We start from the raw sequence: 25,478 nt of genomic DNA, 5'->3' as shown, positions 1-25,478 counted from the left end.
CTCACGTATGTTAAACATGCCTTAACATAAGACCCAGCAGTATCATTCCTACTTATAGGTTCAGGAATTAAAAAACAAACATGGTTGCACAAAAACTTGTTCCTGAATGTTCACAACAGCATTATTCATAGCAGCCCCAAAGTGGAAATAACCCAGGTGGCTCTTAAAGGATGAGTATGTGAATTGGTATTGTGGTCTGTCTACACCATGGAGCCTTATCAGCATTAGGAAGGCATTAAAGCACTGGTACCTGTTACAACATGGGTGAACCTTGAAACCAGCAGGCTATGGGCAAGAAGTCAGATGCAAAAGGCCACAATACTGTGTTATGCATTTGTATAATTCTGAACATTTTATACAAATGCACCACACAGTATTGTGGCCTTTTGCATCTGACTTGTCCTAGAGGAGGAGGAGAAGGAGGGGAAGGAAAAACCTGGACCCCTTTTCCCTTATAAACCCCAGTCTAGACAAAGACTGCACGTTCAGCTCTCTGCTCTCCCCTGAGCTGCCCGCCTGGCCTGCCAAGTGTATTTTCTCCATTCAAACATGTCACCTTGCTCTCCCCCAGTCCGAGTGACTGGGCAAACTCTCTCTGTCCCTTCCATCCTGACGGATGCCCTGTCCCCAGTGAAACCTTGCTACTTTGCTCTCTGTCTCACACCTGAATTCTTTCTTGCATGAAGACAAGAACCCCACATGACTTCTCTCTGTGACAGAATCAGATAATGGAGATGATTATAGAGCCTTGTGAATGACTATACTAGACACCACTGGATTGTATGCATTTTATGATAAGTGGATTATATTTCAGTTTTGAAACAGAACCATATTATACACAGGTGCCAGAAAACCAGACATGCTGCTATATGGGAAAAGAATGAAACATCTGATTCTTCTGTGATCAAGGTCAGGGTCAGTGGTGAGTTCAAGAACCATGTATTGTCTTGCCTGTGATCTCCCCCATTCCAGTGTGTTCTCGCAGGTATTTTTAGCATCATGAACTTGTTCAACTCATAAAATTCTTTAATAGTCACTAAGGATGCTAGATGAAAAATGTATCACGTGCTTGGTGAAGCAGGGTTTCTCAGACTGGACTTTGACCATCATCTGTTTTGTTCTTTGTTCTTTGTTCTGTGAGATCACGAGGGAGCCTTGTGCAAGAAGGCTCCTTGGCCTCTGCATCTCCCCTTGGCACCCTTTCCCCAAGCTGTGAAGAATGATGGTAGAACATTAAGCAGCGCAGACAATTTGGCCAAGTTTGTCGTTCTCCACTGCTTCCCTCTTCCTTAGCAGCACCCATGGCCTTGTACCAAATGGCTCAGCCTTTCCTTTTCATGGGGCAGCCCTTCTGTAGCTGACGTAGGGGCCTTGCATGTGTCTCCAGTGAAGTCACACTGCGAGGCCACTCTACTCTCCCACCTCTTCCTCCCATTGCAGAGCATTCACTTCTTCACTAGGGTTGTGCATGGGCAGTGCAGAGACTGAGCAGGAACTGTCTCAACAGCTCTAGGTGGAGGACTCTACAGACGCTCTTTACCGTGAACCATTATGCTTTGAGGATCACATGGATTCCGCACTGAAGATCGCTTCCATTTCTGGCCCCATTCCCTCACTTGATAAATGGCGGTCTATTGAATCCTACTCCACTGCCTTTTTGATAACGCTTGTGGGAGTAAAATGTGGCAGCACAAGCCAAATCAGAGTCAAAGTGTGAGAAATATTGTTCTAGGGGCCGGCGCCGTGGCTCACTAGGTTAATCCTCTGCCTGTGGTGCCGGCATCTCATATGGGTGCCGGTTCTAGTCCCGGCTGCTCTACTTCCCATCCAGCTCTCTGCTATGGCCTGAGAAAGCAGTAGAAGATGGCCCAAGTCCTTGGGCCCCTGCACCTGCGTGGGAGACCCGGAAGAAGCTCCTGGCTCCTGGCTTCAGATCTGCACAGCTCCTGCCATTGCAGCCAACTGGGGAGTGAACCATCGGATGGAAGGTCTCTCTCTCTCTCTCTCACTCTCTCTCTCTCTCTCTCTCTCTCTGATTCTCCTTCTCTCTGTGTGTAACTCTGACTTTCAAATAAACAAATAAATCTTTTAAAAAAGGTACAATGCACAAAAAGGTCAAGTTGCCCTCCTTCAGCTCTTGTTCACCAGGGAACAAAGAACTGCACAGAAAATTTCTTGTAAAGTTCCTAAATAGTTGTATCACACATTAACAGTGTGAACTAATTAGAGATCCTCTGAGAGTAATCTGACGTTTCTCTCTTGCACATTTTAGAATCTTTTCTTTATGTTTCACTGTGGTGAGTTTGATTACAACGTGTCGTGATGAGGATCTCTTTTGGTCATGGTTACTGGGGGTTCTATGAGCTTCCTGTACTAGCATGTCTCTGTCCTTCTCCAAGCCTGGGAAGTTCTCTGCTAGTATCTCAGTTTAACCTCCCTCACCTACACAATAGGGGTCATCATTTCTAAATGGCAAGAGTTGTTGGGAAGATGGAAGCAACGTGTGTAATCATGTACCATTTGCCAAGCATTACTGTGCATTCTTCATGTTATCTCACTTGTGTAAGTACTTAGTATAGTGCCTAAAACGTAATGACCTAATAAAAGGAGGAATTAAAGATGTGTATGGCAGGGGCTGGCGCTGTGGCATAGCGAGTAAAGCCACTGCCTGCAGTGCCGGCATCACACATGGGATGTCAGTTTGAGTCCCCATTGCTCCACTTCCAATTCAGCTCTCTCTATGGCCTGGAAAATCAGTGGAAGATGACCCAAGTCTTTGGGCCCCTGCACCCATGTGGGAGACCTGGAATAAGCTCCCGGCTCCTGGCCTTGGATCAGCTAGCTCAGCTCCGGTCATATTGGCCATTTGGGGAGTAAACCAGTGGATGGAAGACGACCCCCTCCCCCACCTCTCTGTAACTATCTTTCCTTCTCTCCTCTCCTCTCCTCTCCTCTCTCTCTCTCTCTCTTTCTATTTGAAAGTCAGAGTTACACAGAGAGAGGAGAGGGAGAGAGAAAGAGAGAGAGAGGTGCAGGGTCCCAAGGACTAGGGCCATCTTCCCAGGCCATAGCAGAGAGCTGGATCAGAAGTGGAACAGCCAGGTCTCGAACTGGCGCCCATATGGGATGCCAGCGCTTCAGGCCAGGGCATTAACCTGCTGTGCCACAGTGCCAGCCCCATCTCTGACTTTCAAATAAATGAATAAATCTTAAAGAAGAAAAAGTAAAGGCAATGAAGAGAATACTTAGAAACATATGGGGCAGAGGAAGAAGTACCTTAAGAGAAAAGAAGATCTCTTGTTACACAGATGAGAATATGGTGCAGATGAGAAGATTATGAGAAGAAAAGTTGCTGGAAGTGACAATGTGGAAACCTTTGAACCCTTACAAAACACCCCAAAGGGCAGACCTGAGTTTTATTGTGAGAACCAATGAAGTGACTAAAACAATTTTTAAAAATAAGCCATTGGGTTAAGACTTAATGTACAAGGGGCCGGTGCTGTGGCACAGTGGATTAACGCCCTGGCATGAAGCACTGGCATCCCATATGGGTGCCGGTTCTAGTCCCAGCTGCTCCACTTCCCATCCAGTTCTCTGCTGTGGCCTGGGAAAGCAGTGGCCCAAGTCCTTGGGCCCCTGCACCTGCTTGGGAGACCAGGAAGAAGCTCCTGGCTCCTGGCTTTGGATCACCACAGCTCCAGCTGTAGCGGCCAATTGAGGAGTGAACCATTGGATGGAAGATCTTGCTCTCTCTGCCTCTCCTCTCTCTGTGTAACTCTGATTTTCAACTAAATATTTCTTTAAAGAAAACATTTAATGTACATGCATGAAGCAGAAGAAAAAATGTATACTTAATGTTTAGAATTATCAATTACTGCTGATTTTCTGTAATTTATTTCTGATTTCAGCTGAAAGATTTAATGAGTATTACTATTTGAAGAGAGTTATGTCACTGGTAAGCTCTTGGCATGTCTTTGAGGTGGATTTCAGATTCACAATAGACTGATCCTACCACACTGCTGTTTACACAGAGGCTTCATTCAGAAGAATGTTTACTGGGCTGCATGTAGTACGTGCAAAGTAACGGTGAATGCAGATTTTGCTGAGCGTGAGCTTAACCTAATTTGGGGAATCCCTTATAATGAAACATGCAGAATTATGAATATAAAAATTGCTCCAGCCCCTCCCAGGACCTTGGAAGGGGCACGTGCAAGCGTAAAGCCTTGAAGCTTAGGCTCCAGTTCATGATGAATCCAGCTCAGCTGGCACTCTTTTCTGGACTCTGTAATGCAGTGAACAGCATTGTTTTCACTTTAAAAACCCTCATCTTTGGTCATAAGATCACTGGTGTCTTCCTGGGGCAACGGGGATAGCAAAAGTTTCCTTGAAGCAGATTAGCTTTGTCTAATAAAAGAATATGTCCCCAAATAAAGGAGACCAGCTCCCAACACACACTTGGTGTATTACAGCCATTGTGCCAATTTTTGAAGTAACCACGAGTTAGATATGTTCAGATCACATGATAAGAGAATTAGTTTCCAATACCAGCTAGCTCTGGTTTTTGCATCACCATGAAGCAAATGCTTTTTTTTTCCTTTGGCTTAAGATGGACACAGAATCTTGAGATAAATGAACTGGTGCCTTGTGTACTGTGCGCCATCCCTAGCTCTGCTCCTACTTTTCCAGCTCATCTCTCTGGCCTTGCTGCACAGATGCTAGCATGGCTGTCACTCATTTTCCCAACTTCCCCCTGCTGGCATGAAAGTCTCTGGAGACAAAGCTTCTGTCCTGTTCCAATTTGTACCCCCAGCACTTAATATAGCACCTGGCGAAGATGGCGGAATAGTGAGGGCGCGCACCGATAGTCCGGGAAAATTTAGTTTAATAAAAGGGGAGTTACGGTAGCCTCAGAAAAAAGAACCAGGAAAATATTGCAGACAAAACTCTTCTGGATCCAGTGGGCGTGAATCGGAGGACCTACTGGGAGAACAAGGTCGCCCACCGCGCGCGAAAGCCGAACCGCAGGACCGAGCCGCGGGACTGAGCCGCAGAAGCCGAGCTGCGGGACTGAGCTGCGCAAGCTGCAGGGTCTGCGCGCAAGTGCTCGAAGGGGAGTGCAACAGCGGGGAGACTTGGGAAGTCCAGGGCTCCGAGTCCACACATCGGCGCTGGAAGGGGAGCAGACCTGCGTGGAGAGCGTGGGAGCCCACAGTTCGGGACATCAGCGGCAGACTCAACACACCAGCGCTGGAACGCGAGGTGAGCCGAACCTCAATAACCCGAGACACCGGCAGGCAAGCGGAGAGAGGAGACTAGAGGGAACGACCCCCGGGGCGGGGGGGACTTCACCAAGCTAACTGGAAGAGAGAGAGAGGGAAAAAAAAAAAGGTGACTGGTATGGACACGGGTTTCTCTCTCTCCGCTCACCTCTCAAGGGCGAGCAAGACAAAGAGCAGGCGCCATCTTGGACATACGTCATAAGCAGAGCGACCTCAGGTCTGCACCGGCCCTGAGCCTAGCAGTAAAACCTGACTCTGGGTGGGGCGAATTAACAGGAGATTAGGACTTAGTAAATTTATGGTGCTACTGAACTGAGACTGTGAAAAAAGAGACGGTGGGGGAGAGAACTCACGGAATTCACGTGACCACTCTCCAGAGACGCTACAATTCCGTAACTTTGGCAACCCAGTGGGAGACTGAAGGAGAATTTGAGCCCACTCTAAGGGCCGAACAGATTCCCTGTGTGGTCCTTGGGAAAGAGCTTCTGATCTCTGGCTCCTGTGGGTATATCATTTGCCTGCTAACTACCTCCAACTTTGTTCAGCTGTGCAGAATAACTTCCCTGTTGAATCAAAAAAAAGAGAGAGAGAGAGAGAGAGAGAGAGAGAGGTTTACCACGCCTAACCTGGGAGTGTCACCTTTGGCACACCAAACAGAGCTCTCAGGCCACACCCATCTCAAGCCCTAAGGCTCCATCAAAAACAGATAGTCCACTTAATCTAGAGTCATAGTATAACAAGAAAAAGCACCACAGTGAAGAAACCAAATATCTCCAATATGACAAATAACAAACGCAAAAACCAAGGTAATAAAAACAAGGAAGTCACCATGAAGCCCTCAAATGAAAAAGACACCCCAATTCAAGATTATGAGGATGATGACATAGAAGAAATGCAAGAAGCAGATCTCAAAAAATTGATAAGAACATTAAGAAGTTCTCAAAAACAAATTCTTGAACTACAGAAATCCTTAATGGACAAGATAGAAAATCTCTCTCATGAAAATGAAATATTAAGGAGGAATCAAAATGAAACGAAACAACTAGTACAACAGGAAACTGGGATAGTGACTGAAGTGAAGAATTCAATAGATCAAATGAAAAACACAATAGAGAGCCTTACAAACAGAATGGGAGAAGCAGAAGAGAGAATATCGGACTTAGAAGACAGAGAACAGGAAAGGATACAGTCAGACCAAAGAAAAGAAGAGGAAATTAGGAATCTAAAACATATTGTCGGGAATCTTCAGGATACTATTAAAAAACCCAACATTCGGGTTCTAGGAGTTCCTGAAGGCATGGAGAGGGAGAAAGGATTAGAAGGCCTTTTTAGTGAGATATTAGCAGAAAATTTCCCAGGTTTGGAGAAGGACAGAGAAATCCTAGTACAGGAAGCTCACAGAACCCCTAATAAACACGACCAAAAGAGACCCTCACCACGGCACGTTGTAATTAAACTCTCCACAGTGAAACATAAAGAAAAGATCCTAAAATGTGCAAGAGAGAAACGTCAGATTACTCTCAGAGGATCTCCAATCAGACTCACAGCTGACTTCTCATCAGAAACTCTACAAGCTAGGAGGGAATGGCAAGATATAGCCCAGGTACTAAGAGAGAACAACTGCCAGCCCAGAATATTATATCCTGCAAAGCTATCATTTGTGAATGAAGGTGAAATAAAGACTTTTCATAACAAACAGAAATTGAAAGAATTTGTTGCCACTCGTCCAGCCCTGCAAAAGATGCTTAAAGATGTGTTACACACAGAAACAAAGAAACACGGTCATCAATATGAAAGAAGGTAAAGGAAGGAAACCAAGGAAGGAAAGCTCACAGCAAAAGATCACAGGGAATTCAAAGCATATATTAGAACTTATCTTTGGCAAATGGCAGGGCAAAGTTACCACTTATCATTAGTCACATTGAACGTGAATGGCCTGAACTGTCCAGTTAAAAGACACCGTTTGGCTGATTGGGTTAAAAAACAAAACCCATCTATTTGCTGCTTACAAGAAACACATCTTTCCAACAAAGATCCATACAGACTGAAAGTGAAAGGCTGGAAAAAGATATACCATGCCAACAGAAATGAAAAAAGAGCAGGCGTAGCCATCTTAATATCAGACACCATAAACTTTACCACAAAAACCATTAAGAGAGACAAAGAGGGACACTACATAATGATTAAGGGATCAATTCAACAGGAAGATATAACAATTATCAATGTATATGCACCTAACTACAGGGCACCGGTTTATCTAAAAGATTTGTTAACGGACTTAAAGGGAGACTTAGACCCCAATACAATAGTACTGGGGGACTTCAATACTCCACTCTCAGAAATAGACAGATCAATAGGACAGAAGATCAACAAGGATACAGTAGATTTAAACGACACTATAGCCCAAATGGATCTAACAGATATATACAGAACTTTCAATCCTACAGCTAAAGATTATACATTCTTCTCAGCAGTACATGGAACCTTCTCTAGGATTGACCACATACTAGGCCATAAAGCAAGTCTCAGCAAATTCAAAAGAATTAGAATCATACCATGCAGCTTCTCAGACCATAAAGGAATGAAGTTGGAGATGAACAACTCAGGAATCCCTAGAGCATACGCAAACACATGGAGATTGAACAACATGCTCCTGAATGAACAATGGGTCATAGAAGAAATCAAAAGAGAAATCAAAAACTTTCTGGAAGTAAATGAGGATAACAGCACAACATACCAAAACTTATGGGACGCAGCAAAAGCAGTGTTAAGAGGAAAGTTTATATCAATAGGTGCCTACATCAAGAAATTGGAAAGGCACCAAATAGATGAGCTTTCTATTCACCTCAAGGATCTAGAAAACCTACAGCAAACCAGACCCAAATCTAGTAGGAGAAGAGAAATAATTAAAATCAGAGAAGAAATCAACAGGATTGAATCAAGAAAAACATTCCAAAAAATCAGCCAAACGAGGAGCTGGTTTTTGAAAAAATAAACAAAATTGACACCCCATTGGCTCAACTAACTAAAAAAAGAAGAGAAAAGACCCAAATCAATAAAATCAGAGATGAAAAAGGAAATGTAACAACAGACACCACAGAAATAAAAAGAATCATCAGAAATTACTACAAGGACTTGTATGCCAGCAAACAGGGAAACCTATCAGAAATGGATAGATTCCTGGACACATGCAACCTACCTAAATTGAACCAGGAAGACATCGAAAACCTAAACAGACCCATAACTGAGACAGAAATTGAAACAGTAATAAAGGCCCTCCCAACAAAGAAAAGCCCAGGACCAGATGGATTCACTGCTGAATTCTACCAGACATTTAAAGAAGAACTAACTCCAATTCTTCTCAAACTATTCAGAACAATTGAAGAAGAGGGAATCCTCCCAAATTCTTTCTATGAAGCCAGCATCACCTTAATTCCTAAGCCGGGAAAAGATGCAGCACTGAAAGAGAATTACAGACCAATATCCCTGATGAACATAGATGCAAAAATCCTCAATAAAATTCTCGCCAATAGAATGCAACAACACATCAGAAAGATCATCCACCCAGACCAAGTGGGATTTATCCCTGGTATGCAGGGATGGTTTAATGTGCGCAAGACAATCAATGTGATACACCACATTAACAGACTGCAGAAGAAAAACCATATGATTCTCTCAATAGATGCCGAGAAAGCATTTGATAAAATACAACACCCGTTCATGATGAAAACTCTAAGCAAACTGGGTTTGGAAGGAACATTCCTCAATACAATCAAAGCAATCTATGAAAAACCCACAGCCAACATCCTATTGAATGGGGAAAAGTTGGAAGCATTTCCACTGAGATCTGGGACCAGACAGGGATGTCCACTCTCACCACTGCTATTCAATATAGTTCTGGAGGTTCTAGCCAGAGCTATTAGGCAAGAAAAAGAAATTAAAGGGATACAAATTGGGAAGGAAGAACTCAAACTATCCCTCTTTGCAGATGACATGATTCTTTATTTAGGGGACCCAAAGAACTCTACCAAGAGACTATTGGAACTCATAGAAGAGTTTGGCAAAGTAGCAGGGTATAAAATCAATGCACAAAAATCAACAGCCTTTGTATACACAGACAATGCCATGGCTGAGGAAGAAATTCTAAGATCAATCCCATTCACAATAGCTACAAAAACAATCAAATACCTTGGAATAAACTTAACCAAGGACGTTAAAGATCTCTACGATGAAAATTACAAAACCTTAAAGAAAGAAATAGAAGAGGATACCAAGAAATGGAAAAATCTTCCATGCTCATGGATTGGAAGAATCAATATCATCAAAATGTCCATTCTCCCAAAAGCAATTTATAGATTCAATGCAATACCAATCAAGATACCGAAGACCTTCTTCTCAGATCTGGAAAAATTGGTGCTGAAATTTATATGGAGGCACAAGAGACCTCGAATAGCTAAAGCAATCTTGTACAACAAAAACAAAGCCGGAGGCATCACAATACCAGATTTCAGGACATACTACAGGGCAGTTGTAATCAAAACAGCATGGTACTGGTACAGAAACAGAAGGATAGACCAATGGAACAGAATTGAAATACCAGAAATCAACCCAAACATCTACAGCCAACTTATATTTGATCAAGGATCTAAAACTAATTCCTTGAGCAAGGACAGTCTATTCAATAAATGGTGCTGGGAAAATTGGATTTCCACGTGCAGAATCATGAAGCAAGACCCCTACCTTACACCTTACACAAAAATCCACTCAACATGGATTAAAGACCTAAATCTACAACCTGACACCATCAAGTTACTAGAGAACATTGGAGAAACCCTTCAAGATATTGGCACAGGCAAAGAGTTTCTGGAAAAGACCCGGGAGGCACAGGCAGTCAAAGCCAAAATTAACTATTGGGATTGCATCAAATTGAGAAGTTTCTGTACTGCAAAAGAAACAGTCAGGAGAGTGAAGAGACAACCGTCAGAATGGGAAAAAATATTTGCAAACTATGCAACAGATAAAGGGTTAATAACCAGAATCTACAAAGAGATCAAGAAACTCCACAAAAACAAAACCAACAACCCAATTAAGAGATGGGCCAAGGACCTCAATAGACATTTTTCAAAAGAGGAAATCCAAATGGCCAACAGGCACATGAAAAAATGTTCAAGGTCATTAGCAATCAGAGAAATGCAAATCAAAACCACAATGAGGTTCCACCTCACCCGGGTTAGAATGGCTCACATTCAGAAATCTACCAACAACAGATGCTGGCGAGGATGTGGGGAAAAAGGGACACTAACCCACTGTTGGTGGGAATGCAAACTGGTCAAGCCACTATGGAAATCAGTCTGGAGATTCCTCAGAAACCTGAAGATAACCCTACCGTTCGACCCAGCCATCCCACTCCTTGGAATTTACCCAAAGGAATTTAAATTGGCAAACAAAAAAGCGGTCTGCAGCCTAATGTTTATTGCAGCACAATTCACAATAGCTAAGACCTGGAACCAACCTAAATGCCCATCAACGGTAGACTGGATAAAGAAATTATGGGATATGTACTCTTTAGAATACTATACTGCAGTAAGAAACAACAAAATCCAGTCATTTGCAACAAAATGGAGGAATCTGGAACACATCATGCTGAGTGAAATAAGCCAGTCCCAAAGGGACAAATACCATATGTTCTCCCTGATCGGTGACAACTGACTGAACACCAAAAAGGAAACTTGTTGAAGTGAAAGGGACACTATGGGAAACGGTGACTTGATCAGCATAGCCCTGACTGTTAATGAACAACTTAATACATTATCCCTCTTAGTAGTTTTTTTGTCTGTTCTACTTAATATGACTGATTTAATTCTGTAATTAATACACAGTTATTCTTAAGTGTTGAAATTTAACTGAAATGTGATCCCTGTTAAACATAAGAGTGGGAATAAGAGAGGGAAGAGATATATAATTTGGGACATGCTCAAGCTGACTTGCCCCAAATGGTAGAGTTAGAAACATACCAGGGGACTCCAATTTAATCCCATCAAGGTGGCATGTACCAATGCCATCTCACTAGTCCAAGTGATCAATTTCAGTACGCAATTGATCATAATGAAAGGACTAAGAGTCAAAGGGAGCACATAAGCAAGTCTAGTACCTGCTAACACTAACCGATAGAATAAATAAAGGGGAGAGTGATCCAACATGGGAAGTGAGATACTCAGCAGACTCATAGAATGGCAGATGCCCTAAATAGCACTCTGGCCTCGGAATCAGCCCTAAAGGCATTCAGATCTGGCTGAAAAGCCCATGAGAGTATTTCAGGCATGGAAAGCCAAGACACTCTGGCAAAAGATCTCTGTGAGTGAGATCTCAGTGGAAAGAACAGGTCTTCAAAGAAGGAGGTACCTTTCTCTGAAGGGAGGAGAGAACCTCCACTTTGACTATGACCTTGTCTAAACAAGATAAGAGTCGGAGAACTCAAGGGGCTTCCATAGCCTTGGAAACTCATGACTGGAGCATAGGGAGATTACTGATGCCATAGACAGGAGTGTCAATTGGTAAAGTCAACAACAGGAGTCACTGTGCACTTACTCCTCATGTAGGATCTCTGTCCTTAATGTGCTGTGCATTGAGATTTAATGTTATAACGAGTACTCAAATAATATATTTCACTTTGTGTTTCTATGGGGGTGCAAACTGTTGAAATCTTTACTTAATGCATACTAAACTGACCCTCTGTAAAAAAAAAAAAAAAAGAGAAAAAGAAAAGAAAAGAAACTATCAACTCCCAACTTGACTCTCACTGGGATTAAACATGACAATAGGTCTGATCTGATTTCATCATCATTAAAAAAAATCATCTATTATTTTTCACTTTATGTTTCTGTGTGGGAGCAAACTGTTGAAATCACTACTTAATGTATACTAAGCTGATCTTCTGTATATTAAGATAATCGAAAATGAATCTTGATGTGAATGGAAGGGGAGAGGGAGTGGGAAAGGGGAGGGTTGTGGGTGGGAGGGACGGTATGGGGGGGAAGCCATAGTAATCCATTATTCGTACTTTGGAAACGTATATTCATTAAATAAAAGTTAAAAAAAAAATATAGCACCTGGCACTCGGTGGGCCTGGCACTCAGTGAATGTTCTTAAATGAATTCATTACTTTTCATATGCTGTGATTCCACAGATTTTCTCCCTGTGTTGTCTACAGAAAACTTAAGAGGCCCCTTAGGAGGGAATCTAATGGAATGATATATGTTGAGGCCATTTTTACTGATGCTACCAAAACCACTTGGTGTAGGAGCCTCAGGAACCAGCTCCCCAGTGTATGGGTGTAGGAAAAACAGACTTTCAGTGTTCTTCCTCAAGATCTGCAGGCACTGTTGGTCCATCCTCCACACATCCTAAAACCTTCCCTCATAACCAGAATGGTTATGACTGGGATTCTGAACTACAGAACAGGTGGATAGTCTTTCAACATCAGGTTGAGTGGAGAATCTTTATCTTGAATCTAAAATTCCCTCTGGCCATTGAACATCACAGAATTATTGAGCTGAAAGGGAATAAAACTCACTTTCTGTTGCAGTTTAGTCAGGACAGAACATGTGGGATTATGTTAGAGCAGTGTATTTTCTTATTTTTTTTATACTAAAGTATAAAGGTTCTTAGTATCCACAGATAATTTATAAATTGAGAGTTAAATACATTTTGGAAAAAGCTCATGATCTGGGTGATGGGGAGAGACATGCCCTTTGGCTGGGTCCCAGGAATTATTTTTGCATTATGATTTAAAAGCAGGTAACCCTGAGAAAGCACCAGAACCTTTTTCTCCCAGAGTACTTTGTGTTAGATTTTTGAAAAAAAAATTGAAATGAAGACCTTCTTTGCAGAGTTTATATACAGGACTTAATACCCAGATAAGCATAACTATATACCATTTTTATACACAAGTGGTTTTTAAATATGTATTCATCATCTATTGCACTTACACATTGTGCAAAAACTGCATTCCATGCCACGCCTGAAATGTCCCAAAGCTCAGTTCTGTCAGTAAATTGCAACCAAGATTTCTACAAAAAAAGACAGAAGTCAAAGAGAATGAAGAAGAAAAAAGGATATATTTGAAGAATACTCCTCTTTCAGGAGGGATTCTAATTTTTATAGATGAAACAACACTTCCACATTTTATCTACACACTAAAGAATTTACTTGTACTGGAAGATTTGGCTTCTAAATTATACTTGCACTTTTACATTAAATTTCATCATATCATTTTCATATTACATGACATACTTGTACTGCGTGATCTTTACTTCTCTGGAACAGAGTTTCACAACTTGAATGCTATTGACATTTTGGGCTCGATAATGCCTTTCTTGTGGAGGTTTGTCCTGTATATAGTAGGTGGCTTAACAGCAGGCTGGCCTTGGCCCACTAGGTGCCAGCAGCATGTGCAGGGCTGCAAAATGTTACCTGAATACAAAATTGAGTTGGTTGAGAAGCCCTGCTCTGTGGGATTCACTCTGACCTTTGTATCTGATAGCATCTGTGCTAGAGATGAAAAGGACCTGTTACAGAATTTTAGTAACCTTCTACTACAAATGTAAAGTAGAAGCTTCACCCTATTTCAAGGTGAACAGCAAGGTGGTTTACAGGGAAGATTTACTCAAATTCCAAATATGATGAAATTGCAACTTACATAGACTGCAAAAAAGGGAGTGACTCAAATGCACGTCTTTCGATAGACTCCATTTTGTTGCAGGATAAATCTCTAGGAAAAGGAAAACATTGCCTTGATTAGCTATTACCTATATAGTCAGTGGGGATAATAAAATTTACATTTGATGAATAGGAAGGGAGCACACTGATAGTCCGGGAAGAGACAGTTTAATAAAAGTGGAGATACTGCAGGTTCAAGGAAGAGTTGTGGAAGAAACAGCAGAGGAAACTCTTCCAGAACTAGTGATTCACGGTGGAGGGCGTGGGAGTCCACAGCTCGGGACACCAGCAGCAGAATCTACCCACCAGTGCTGGATCGTGAAGTGAACCGAACCTCAATAGCTTGAGACAACCGGCAGGAAAGTAGAAGGAGCCTAGAGGGAACGAGGCTTGAAGCCCCGTAGGCGAAAGTTCACCAGGCTAACTACAGGAGAGAGGAAAATAATAAAAGGGACCAGTACGGACAGGAGTTTCACTCTCTCCGCTCACCTCTCAAAGGCGAGCAAGACAGTGAACAGATGCCATTTTGGACATGCATAATAGCAACCTCAGGGCTTAGAAGACAGAACACAGGAAAGCATACAGTCAAACCAAAGAAAAGAAGAGGAAATCAGAAATCTAAAAAATATTGTTAGGAATCTACAGGATACTAGTAAAAAAAAAAAATCCCAACATTTGGGTTCTAGGAATTCCTGAAGGAATGGAGAGGGAGAAAGGATTAGAAGGCCTTTTTAGTGAGATACTAGCAGAGGACTTCCTGGGCTTGGAGAAGGACAGAGACATCCTAGTACAGGAAGCTCATAGAACCCCCAGTAACCATGACCAAAAGAGATCCTCACCACGACACGTTGTAATCAAACTCACCACAGTGAAACATAAAGAAAAGATTCTAAAATGTGCAAGAGAGAAACGTCAGATTACTCTCAGAGGATCTCCAATCAGACTTACAGCAGACTTCTCATCAGAAACCCTACAGGCTAGAAGGGAATGGCAAGACATAGCCCAGGTACTAAGAGAGAAAAACTGCCAGCCCAGAATACTATATCCTACAAAGCTCTCATTTGTGAATGAAGGTAAAATAAAGACCTTTCATAGCAAACAGAAATTGAAAGAATTTGTTGCCACTTGTCCAGCCCTGCAAAAGGTGCTTAAAGATGTGTTACACACAGAAACACGGAAACACGGTCATCAATATGTAAGAAGGTAAAGGAAGGAAACCTCACAGCAAAAGATCACAGGAAGTTCAAAGCATATATTAGAAAATATCTTTGGGAAATGGCAGGGCAAAGTTACTACTTATCAATAGTCACATTGAACGTTAATGGCCTCAACTGTCCAGTTAAAAGACACAGATTGGCTGATTGGGTTAAGGAACAAAACCCATCTATTTGCTGCTTACAAGAAACACATCTTTCCAACAAAGATGCACACAGACCGAAAGTGAAAGGCTGGAAATAGATATACCATGCCAACAGAAATGAAAAAAGAGCAGCCGTAGCCATCTTAATATCGGACAACATAAACTTCAACACAAAAACTGTTAAGAGAGACAAAGAGGGGCACTATATAATGATTAAGGGATCAATTCAACAGGAAGATGTAACTATTATCAATGTATATGCACCTAATTGCAGGCACCGGTTTATTTAAAAGGTTTGTTAAGGGACTTAAAGGGAGACTTAGACTCCAATACAATAGTACTGGGGGACTTCAATACTCTACTCTCAGAAATAGACAGATCAACCAGACAGAAGATCAACAAGGAGACAGTAGATTTAAACAACACTATAGCCCAAATGGATCTAATAGATATTTACCGAACTTTTCATGCTACACTTAAAGAATTTACATTCTTCTCAGCAGTGCATGGAACCTCCTCTAGGATCAACCACATAGTAGGCCTTAAAGGAAGTCTCAGCAAATTCAAAAGAATTAGAATCATATGATGTAGCTTCTCAGACTATAAGGGAACTAAGTTGGAAATTAGCAACTCAGGAATCCCTAGAGCATATGCAAACACAAGGGGATTGAACAACATGCTCCTGAATGAACACTGGGTCATAGAAGAAATCAAAAACTTCCTGGAAGTAAATGAGGAAAACAGTACAACATACCAAAACTTATGGGATACAGCAAAAGCAGTGTTAAGAGGAAAGTTTATAGCAATAGGTGCCTATATCAAGAAAATGGAAGGCACCAAATAAATGAGCTTTCAATTCACCTCAAGGATCTAGAAAAACTGTAGTAAACCAGACCCAAATCTAGTAGGAGAAGAGAAATAATTAAAATCAGAGAAGAAGTCAATACGATTGAGTAAAAAAAAAAAATGACAAAAAAAATCAGCCAACCGAGGAGCTGGTTTTTGAAAAAATAAACAAAATTGACACCCCATTGGCCCAACTAACTAAAAAAGGACCCAAATCAATAAAGTCAGAGATGAAAAAGGAAACGTAACAACAGACACCACAGAAATAAAAAGAATCATCAGAAATTACTACAAGGAATTGTATGCCAGCAAACAGGGAAACCTATCAGAAATGGATAGATTCCTGGACACATGCAACCTACCTAAATTGAACCGGGAAGACATCGAAAACCTAAACAGACCCACAACTGGGACAGAAATTGAAACAGTAATAAAGGCCCTCCCAGCAAAGAAAAGCCCAGGACCAGATGGATTCACTGCTGAATTCTACCAGACATTTAAAGAAGAACTAACTCCAAATCTTTTCAAACTATTCAGAACAATCAAAAAAGAGGGAATCCTCCCAAATTCTTTCTATGAAGCCAGCATCACCTTAATCCCTAAGCCAGAAAAAGATGCAGCATTGAAAGAGAATTACAGACCAATATCCCTGATGAACATAGATGCAAAAACCCTCAATAAAATTCTGGCCAATAGAATGCACCAACACGTCAGAAAGATCATCCACCCAGACCAAGTGGGATTTATCCCTGGTATGCAGGGATGGTTCAATGTGTGCAAAACAATCAATGTGATACACCACATTAACAGACTGCAGAAGAAAAGCCATATGATTAGCTCAATAGATGCCGAGAAGGCATTTGATAAAATTCAACACCCTTTCATGATGAAAACTCTAAACAAACTGGGTATGGAAGGAACATTCCTCAATACAATCAAAGCAATTTATGAAAAGCCCACAGCCAACATCCTATTGAATGGGGAAAAGTTGGAAGCATTTCCACTGAGATCTGGTACCAGACAGGGATGCCCACTCTCACCACTGCTATTCAACATAGTTCTGGAAGTTTTAGCCAGAGCTATTAGGCAAGAAAAAGAAATTAAAGGGACACAAATTGGGAAGGAAGAACTCAAACTATCCCTCTTTGCAGATGATATGATTCTTTATTTAGGGGATCTAAAGAACTCTACTAAGAGACTATTGGAACTCATAGAAGAGTTTGGCAAAGTAGCAGGATATAAAATCAATGCACAAAAATCAACAGCCTTTGTATACACATGCATGGTTTGAGTTCTGTGCTCCCGGCACTGGCCTCCCCACTCTCTGCCATTGCATGCATTTTGAGAATGAATAAGCGAATGAGACCTCTTTCTCTGTTGCACTGCTTCTCGAGTAAATAAATAAAAACCTTTAAAAAGAAAATAGTAGATTAAAATACCCTCCATTTTAAATCATCTTTCTCTTACTCACAAGCTTTTAATGACACTCCATATCTCATTATGAACTTTGAAACCCCTCAGCCAATATTCAAGTTTGTTTGCATATCTTTCATTGCTTCCTAAGTCCATCTCTTGTAGCCAGACAGTCTAAATCTTGATCATTCCATCAGACAAATCTTTGCCTAAAACAGACCCCCCCCCTTTTTTTTTTCTTGATTTTACAAATAATGGCCATGTTGTAAACCTCAGGTAAAGTTTTAGAATAACTGTGCTCTATCTGTGGTTCCTATGACACCCTGGAATGGCACAAAATGGCTACTATGTATAGAGGAACAAAGGTAAGGTCAGGCTACAACTGAGGGGCTCAGCAATAATGGTATTTATTACGAGTTTACATTCACATATGCTTGGAAGTGATGTATTGTATGCATCCACTCATCTAAATACACAACGGTCTAGTGAACTGATCACGGCCATAATCCAGTTTTATAGATGAAGAGATGGAATCCAAGCTAAATAACTTGTCGAAAGTCACAAAGCTAATCACTGGGAGACCTGTGTTCAAAGCCAGGCAACCTGGCTCCAGAATCTATCCTTAAACCTGTTGTATCATCTCTAATATGTTGGGATGAGGGCTGTGTTGAAGAGTGGGAGTAAAGCAATGAGGTAATAATATGGCAAATGTCAATAAATAAAGAATCAGGAAAAGGCTCTTTTGTTCGGCTGAGGGGAGGGCCGTTGGCCGGGGCCTGCGGTACGCCGCTTCAGCGAGGGGCTCGACTGCAGCCACCCGGCTTGTTGCTTTCTGGGCGCCACTCCCCCCCGGCCGGCCCGACGCGACGCGCCAGTAGCGCGACTCCGATTCTTCTCGAGCTCTTGGGCGCTGCTTTGAGCAGCGTCACCCTTTACACCAGAAAGCTGGCGGGCACCATGGGGAAAAAACAAAACAAGAAGAAAGTGGAGGAGGTGCTAGAAGAGGAGGAAGAGGAATATGTGGTGGAAAAAGTTCTTGATCGTCGAGTTGTAAAGGGCAAAGTGGAGTACCTCCTAAAGTGGAAAGGTTTCTCAGATGAAGACAATACGTGGGAACCAGAAGAGAATCTGGATTGCCCTGACCTCATTGCTGAGTTTCTGCAGTCACAGAAAACAGCACATGAGACAGATAAGTCAGAGGGAGGCAAGCGCAAAGCTGATTCTGATTCTGAAGATAAGGGAGAAGAGAGCAAACCAAAGAAGAAGAAAGAAGAGTCAGAAAAGCCACGAGGCTTTGCCCGGGGTTTGGAGCTGGAACGGATCATTGGAGCTACAGACTCAAGTGGAGAACTCATGTTCCTGATGAAATGGAAAAACTCTGATGAGGCCGACCTGGTCCCTGCCAAGGAAGCCAATGTCAAGTGCCCACAGGTTGTCATTTCCTTCTATGAGGAAAGGCTGACGTGGCACTCCTATCCCTCGGAGGATGATGACAAAAAAGATGACAAGAATTAAGTCTCTTGAGTACCAGCCCCGTCACATCCGACTGTGGGTTTCAAGTGAGGAGGGAAGAAGTTCTACTTGTCTTGACACCATAGAGGTGGCTTGAGAAGATGTCCTTTGAAGAGCCAGTATAGTTTCTGTGCCCTGCAGCAGCCCAAGTGCTTTAAGCTGTTCCAAGCTATGTAGTTCACACACCCATCCCAGTGGAGGGGAATGGGGAGAAGTGTTTCAAGGCAGCCCATTCTGTGCTTTGCTGAGAGAAGCAAAGGGCCTTCTATGAAGGACAAAACTTGCAGAATTGGGTGTGTGGGAGAACAAAAAGATACTGTAGGTCTTCAAAGAGCATCTCCACAACCCACAGCCTTCTTCCCAATAGTGTTAACTCTGCGTTTTTACAGCGTAGCATGTGTGTAGTTTTTGGCTATTACTGGTGTATTATTTAGGGGTGGGAGGGATGGGATAGGGAGAAAGGGAAATGGGTTGGATCATTTTGATTAAAATTTGGGGCTTGATTGGGGAAATGATGAAACAGTAGAGAACAACTAACTGAAGATTTGGTTCTATGTCCAGGATATTTTACCTTTTCAAAAAAATGTCATTGACACCATAAATGGGGACTGCGAGAGACTGTTTAAAAGCTGTGAATGCCTGAAACCTGTAAGCCAAGGTGTTCCCTGCCTGAGCTTAATGTCCCCCACAGAGGACTAAGCCAGTTCACAAGTTACCAAAGCTGCCGTTTTGGAGATGGAGACTGACTGGGGAGGGAGAATGTACACAGGCAGATAGAGCATTCTGTCTCAGAGGTGCTAATTCTTGAAATTAGACAAGAAGACCCTTTCTTTTCCAATTATGAAGTTGTATCAGCTTATCCATCCAAACCACTGGCTGAGGTATTGGAAGAGGGGAAGAGTACAGGAGCTGGCAGAGTAGGAAAAAACAAGGACCCATACTCTTAAGGTAGCAAACTCTTGAAGCCTCTGGTTTGTTTTGAATTTTGAACTCTGAAACCATGGGTGGCAGGGTTCAGTCACTGACAGCACAAGTTTCATTGAAACTATTCAAGGGTTGAATTTCAGAAGCCCTGGTCTCAGGAGAAGAAGAATCATTCATACTGGGGCAGAGGTTTACTTTAAAACACCAAACCGGTTTTTTTTTTATCCTAAGAATTAACTGAGACCCAAGATGTTCCGTCTTGATTCCTAAGATCCATCAGTTCTTGACATGGTCTAGACCTGCATCTAGAGCTGCATTGTAAAAATCTCTGTAGGCATGTGTTAGGTTTCTGTGAAAACTTTGTTTAAATGTAAACTTCATACCACACTGTCAGTTTTTGTCTTAATAAAACTATAGATTTATAAAAAAAAAATCAGGAAAAGGAGTAAGGGCAATCACATGAGACTGTAGAAGGGACAGAGAGAAGAAGAGAAGGAGGATCAGGAAAGCTCACAAGCAAAGTGGCCACTTGGGGGGTGAACCAATGGCAAAAGGAAGACCTTTCTCTCTTTCTCTGTCTAACTGCCTGCCAAAACACACACACACACACACAGTCAACATAAGGTGGGGACTTGAGGAGGGCTCAGGAGGCTCTTGAGGAAAAGCTGCTGAGACAGGCAGGCTGTAGGGAACCATGAGGAAGGGAGATTCTTACAATATGCTGAAGGTGCCGTTGTAGCTGTTGGGCTCTGGTACAGGAACTCTGTGAAGCTTCTGCACTGGGCTGAGGCCAGTGCACGAAAGTGTCTCATCTTTGCAGGTGCAGAGCTCACAGACATTTATGGTGGCAGCCGCATTCAGGGGTTGATCTGTGACTTCAGTTAGGGTTGAGTGCTGAGTCTGAACCTGGCCTGGATGCAGATCTGTAGTCTTCTTCAGGGATGGAGAATGGCCAGCTTTTGCAGTGGGTACCAGAGTTATGGTAAGCTCCATCTTGGAAGGCTGAGCTATGACACTGGGTGATGTTGGGTGCTGAGCTTGATGCTGACCTGCTGTTGGAACTGTCATCTCATTGTCCCCTGGGGACTGAGTTACGAGCTCCTTTAGTGGCTCTGTAGACTGAGTTAGGGTCATTTGCATGGTAGTAGAAGGTGTAGCCTCTGTAGTACGTTGTGGAGTTTGGGTAATTTCCAGGTCCAGAGGCTTGACTGTGACTTGAGGCAGGTTTGTATACTGAGTCTGAATCTGGACTGGAGGTGAAAATGTCACCTCAGGGTACATTGGATAAGGAGGAGGAGATATAGACTTGGAGGCTGTAGAATGTTCATCCTGTGTAGTGGGTACCTGAGTTATGGTTGACTCTAACTTCGAAGGTTCAGCTGTGGCACTGGGTGACATTGGATGCGGAGTTTGATCTTGACTTGGTTTTGGAACTACCATCTCATAATAAACTGGAGGCTGACAGACCACTTCATTATGTGGCCCTGGAGGCTGCCCTGAAGTCTCCTGCATGGTTGGGAGTGGTTCACCCTCCACAACGGATTCTGGAGTTAGGGTAAGTTCTACATCATAAGGTTGAACTGTGACTTCTGTCAGGGTTGGATGCTGAGCCTGAACCTGGTCTGGTTGTGAAAGTACCCCCTCATGGAGCACGGGAGGTACTTTAGTCTTCTTCAGGGCTGTAGAATGTTCAGCCTTCCTGGTACGCTTTGCATTTATGGTAAGCACTGTGTCCAAAGTCCAGATGGATACTTTTAAAAAAGTCTTTCAGGGGGCCAGTGCTGCGGCTCACTAGGCTAATCCTCTGCCTGTGGTGCCAGCCTCTCGGGTTCTTGTCCGGTTCGGGTGCCGGATTCTGTCCCGGTTGCCCCTCTTCCAGGCCAGCTCTCTGCTGTGGCCCGGGAGTGCAGTGGAGGATGGCCCAAATGCTTGGACCCTGCACCCCATGGGAGACCAGGAGAAGCACATTGCTCCTGCCTTCGGATCAGCGCTGTGCACCGGCCACTGCGCTCTGGCCACGGCGGCCATTGGAGGGTGAACCAACGGCAAAAAGGAAGACCTTTTTTTTTCTCTCTCTCTCTCACTGTCCACACTGCCTGTCAAAAAATAAATAAATACATAAAGTCTTCAGGGGGGCCATCGCCGTGGCTCAGTGGGATAATGCCTTGGCCTTAAGCGCCAGCATCCCATATGGGTGCCGGTTAGAGACCCAGCTGCTCCACTTCTGATCCAGCTCTCTGCTACGGCCTTGGAAGGCAGTAGAAGATGGCCCAAGTCTTTGGGCCCCTGCATCCAGGTGGGAGACACTGATGAAGCCCCTGACTTTGCATTGGTACAGCTCTGACCACTGCAGCCAACTAGGGAGTAAACCAGCAGATGAAAGATCTCTCTCTCTCTGGCTCTCCTCTCTCTCTGTAACTCTGAGTTTCCAATAAATAAATAAATCTTTAAAAAAAAAAGTCATTCCATGGCCCAAGTGGTTGGGCCCCTGCATCCACGTGGGAGACTTGGAGGAAGCTCCTAGCTCCTGGCTTCAGATCAGCACAGCTCCAGCTGTTGCGGCATTTGAGGAGTGAACCAGCAGATGGAAGACCTCTCTCTTTGTCTCTACTTCTCTCTGTAACTCTTTCGAATAAATAAAATAAATCCTAAAAAAAAAAAAAATGGTTGCACAACCCTGACTATGCTGGAAGCCCAGGCCCTGCCCATTCACAATGGCTCCACTGGTGGTATGTGACCTAGAGCCCCTAGGTATGCAACTGAGGCCTGACATGGCCGGGGCCTCCTGGAAACGCGCTGGGCCCTCTCCACTACATGTCCCTGCGCTGGCTGCGCTAAGCCCATATCTGGGCCTGTGCAGAGGAGCCAGCGCTTGTCAAGGCCACGCCATCTGCACCGGGGAGGGACAAGTCTCCATGCTGTGTGAGGCTGGACCCCGGGGAAGGCCAAGGCTGGCACACCCTCCTCCTCTGAGGAGCCTAACTAATGCTCAGCACTGCAGGGGCTTCCCTTACTAAGGGCGACCTGCTCCTGGAGGACTTCAAAACAACACCAACAGCGTGGGTCACACCGGGACATCATTTACACAGCTTCCTCTGAATGACTTCCGACAGGATGTGCCACGACCACAATGCTGTCCGCTCCCCACGCAGCACAGGTGCTTGGCGACCGACCACGTGCTCTGCTCGGGTCCCGGGTGGGGACAGCCTGCCCCTCTCCCTGTGAGGCTGCGGTGAGTTGGACCCTTCCGGGCTCTGGTTGGAGTGCACAGGGGCTTACCTCGGTGAGGCCTTTAATCTTCAAGTAGCCACAAAGGTAAGAGTTCCCTGTGTCCACGTGCTGCAAAGAGAAGACACACAGATGAACAACATATCCAGCGGGGCACACGCCGCGGTGCTGCGAGATCCCGCCAGGCCAGGCTGGGGAAGGCGGCAGAGCCCAAGGCTCCCCACCAGCCCCCGGGGCCCTCAGGAGTCCCCTGTACACATGCGCCAAGTGGCCTGTAGACAAAGCCAGCTGGTCCCAGAACGCTGTCAGCTCCCTGCAGCTGAGGACCTTGGACCGCTCACTGACCGCTCAGGCCTCTGGCTGGGCTGCAGGCTGTGGCACGAGCCCTCCCCACCCGTGCACGTGGTGCCCGCCACCCCTGACCCCGGCTGACTTCTCTCCCTAGTCCATTTCCGCGTCGGTGCTGCGTGACCGTCCCACGAATGGGCAGAAGACTCCAAGCAGCCTCTTAGCAAACCCCCGTGGCACAGCACGTGCCAGCCACAAACTAAGATGCCAGTCAAGCACCCTGACCACCCTGTGAGTGCCCGCCCTGTCCACACGCTCATGTTTCTAATGACAAGAGCCAGGAGCCCAGGAGGAAGAGGCGCGAGGGGCACAGTGGATTCTGAGGGTGGCAGCCGCCAGCCGATGCCCACCCACCAGCCAATTTCCTCTTCTTCCACGCTGGCCTCCCCCGCCCCAAGAGACCTGCTCAACCCTGCTGGGTGTACAGTAAACTTGCTGCCCTTGGAGCCATTAGGTTAGGGATGGAGGGCTTTCAAAGTGGTGAGTGAGCGAGCAAGGGCTTTTGCTACCCGGTGGCTGGAGGCTCTGTGTGCAGGGTCCATTCTCGGAGACCGAGACAGATGGGACAGGGAATGTCAGGGTTGGCTGCGAGGGAAGGTGGAAGATTACCGGGCCCGCTGTGGGTCCCGCCAGGAGCCAGCCTGCAACCACACCAGCTCCACACGCCTCGAGGTGTGCTGTGACAGCTCCAGTGACTTCTTATGTGGCTCTGAGACCGGCATGGTTACTTTGTGGCTGAACTCGCAGGGTCCACCCGCACCCGTGGCGTCATCCTGAGCGGGGTCCCTGGCACAGGAAACCCTCGGATTAAAGCATCGTGCTCCCTGGAGCACACGCTGAGATGTTTCACGTCACGTGAGGGCTCGGGCTGAGAAACTGGACAAGTTTTTGTGCCATTTATCAGGTCTGAGACGGCAACTACTTCCGGGTAACGCCATAAATCAGACACTAAGGCAAGGCCTCCACGCAGCAATGAACTCGGGCATCCAGAGGATGCCAGCACCGCAGGGACGCCGAGGTGCCTCCAGGCTTGGTGCTGGTGACAAAGGTGTTCCCTGCGAAACCTGCCAGAGCACTTGTAGGTACCGTCATCTGCTGACCTTGGCACTGGGGAAGCGTTTGGAACAGCTGAGCCACACTCGCTCACCCACAGCTCTGACCTGCAGCTCCCGTCCTGTGGGCGATTCTCCCTGAATTCCATAGAGTTTGGGGGTTTCACAGCCGCTCGAGAGGGCGGGGAAGGGCATGGCAGTTAATAAGATGCTGACAGCACCCGGGCGGAAAGTGCCCGGTCTGAGCAGCCAGCAGTCGTGGGTTGCACCGGGAGATCCTGCTCTGCCCGCAGCAAACTCCAGCAGGAGGAGGGCCCCAAGAGGAGGACCCTGGACAGCGGGTCTCGGTCTGGGAGACTCGGGGAGGCTCCCTCAGGGTCTTAGCAGGCGGGAGGACCCGGCCAGAGGGTCCTGCAGCACCACCTCTACGTCGTACGAATTCCCCTTGCTCTTCTGGTGGCCACGGAACTCGGAGCCGCTGTAGAGCAGGCTGGTGGCCACGCCGGGCTGCTGGGTGTTGATGGGCGGCGGCGGGTTGAGCGAGGCCGCGGAAGCGGCAGACGCACTGGCCGGCGGGGGGCACTCGGTGCGCACCGGCATCGCGGGGAAGGGGCAGGGGAGGGGAGAGGAACCGCCACCGTTGCCGCGCGGGTGCCGGGGCGTTAGGGGCACAGCGCGCACGCGCGGGGCACGGGCGGGGGGGGGGGGCGCCCGCTCGCTGCGCACCGAGCACTCCGGCCGCCCCCGCGACCCTGGACCTGCGAGCAGGGCCTCCCGGTACTGAGCTCAGACCCCTAC

At 45.1% G+C, this 25,478-nt stretch overlaps 1 protein-coding gene and 1 pseudogene across 12 annotated transcripts in view; one reads left to right on the top strand and one right to left on the bottom strand.

The window, feature by feature from the left end:
• LOC127486713 (leucine-rich repeat-containing protein 37A3-like) overlaps positions 1 to 25,478 on the bottom strand; it is a 47,035-nt gene that overhangs the window by 21,408 nt on the left and 149 nt on the right. The window contains exons 1-5 of one of the 12 annotated variants that reach the window (XM_070061628.1): positions 25,104 to 25,474; positions 23,332 to 23,391; positions 20,768 to 22,148; positions 13,978 to 14,049; positions 13,268 to 13,348 (exon numbers count right to left, since the gene is read on the bottom strand). In XM_070061628.1, coding sequence (XP_069917729.1) covers positions 13,268 to 13,348; positions 13,978 to 14,049; positions 20,768 to 21,564 — 950 coding nt within the window. In that variant the 5' untranslated portion in view covers positions 21,565 to 22,148; positions 23,332 to 23,391; positions 25,104 to 25,474. Of the gene's footprint in view, positions 1 to 13,267; positions 13,349 to 13,977; positions 14,050 to 20,767; positions 22,701 to 23,331; positions 23,392 to 24,237; positions 25,475 to 25,478 lie in introns of those variants that run through there. The other 11 variants (XM_070061624.1, XM_070061625.1, XM_070061627.1 and 8 more) reach the window with 11 other exon arrangements.
• LOC127486833 (chromobox protein homolog 1 pseudogene) lies at positions 18,334 to 20,485 on the top strand (annotated as a pseudogene).

This window comes from Oryctolagus cuniculus, chromosome 17 (genome assembly GCF_964237555.1).
Source record: "Oryctolagus cuniculus chromosome 17, mOryCun1.1, whole genome shotgun sequence".
Classification (NCBI taxonomy): Eukaryota; Metazoa; Chordata; class Mammalia; order Lagomorpha; family Leporidae; genus Oryctolagus; species Oryctolagus cuniculus.
Note: the sequence above shows the minus strand (reverse complement) of the source record. Positions and strands in the feature narration are given on the sequence as shown.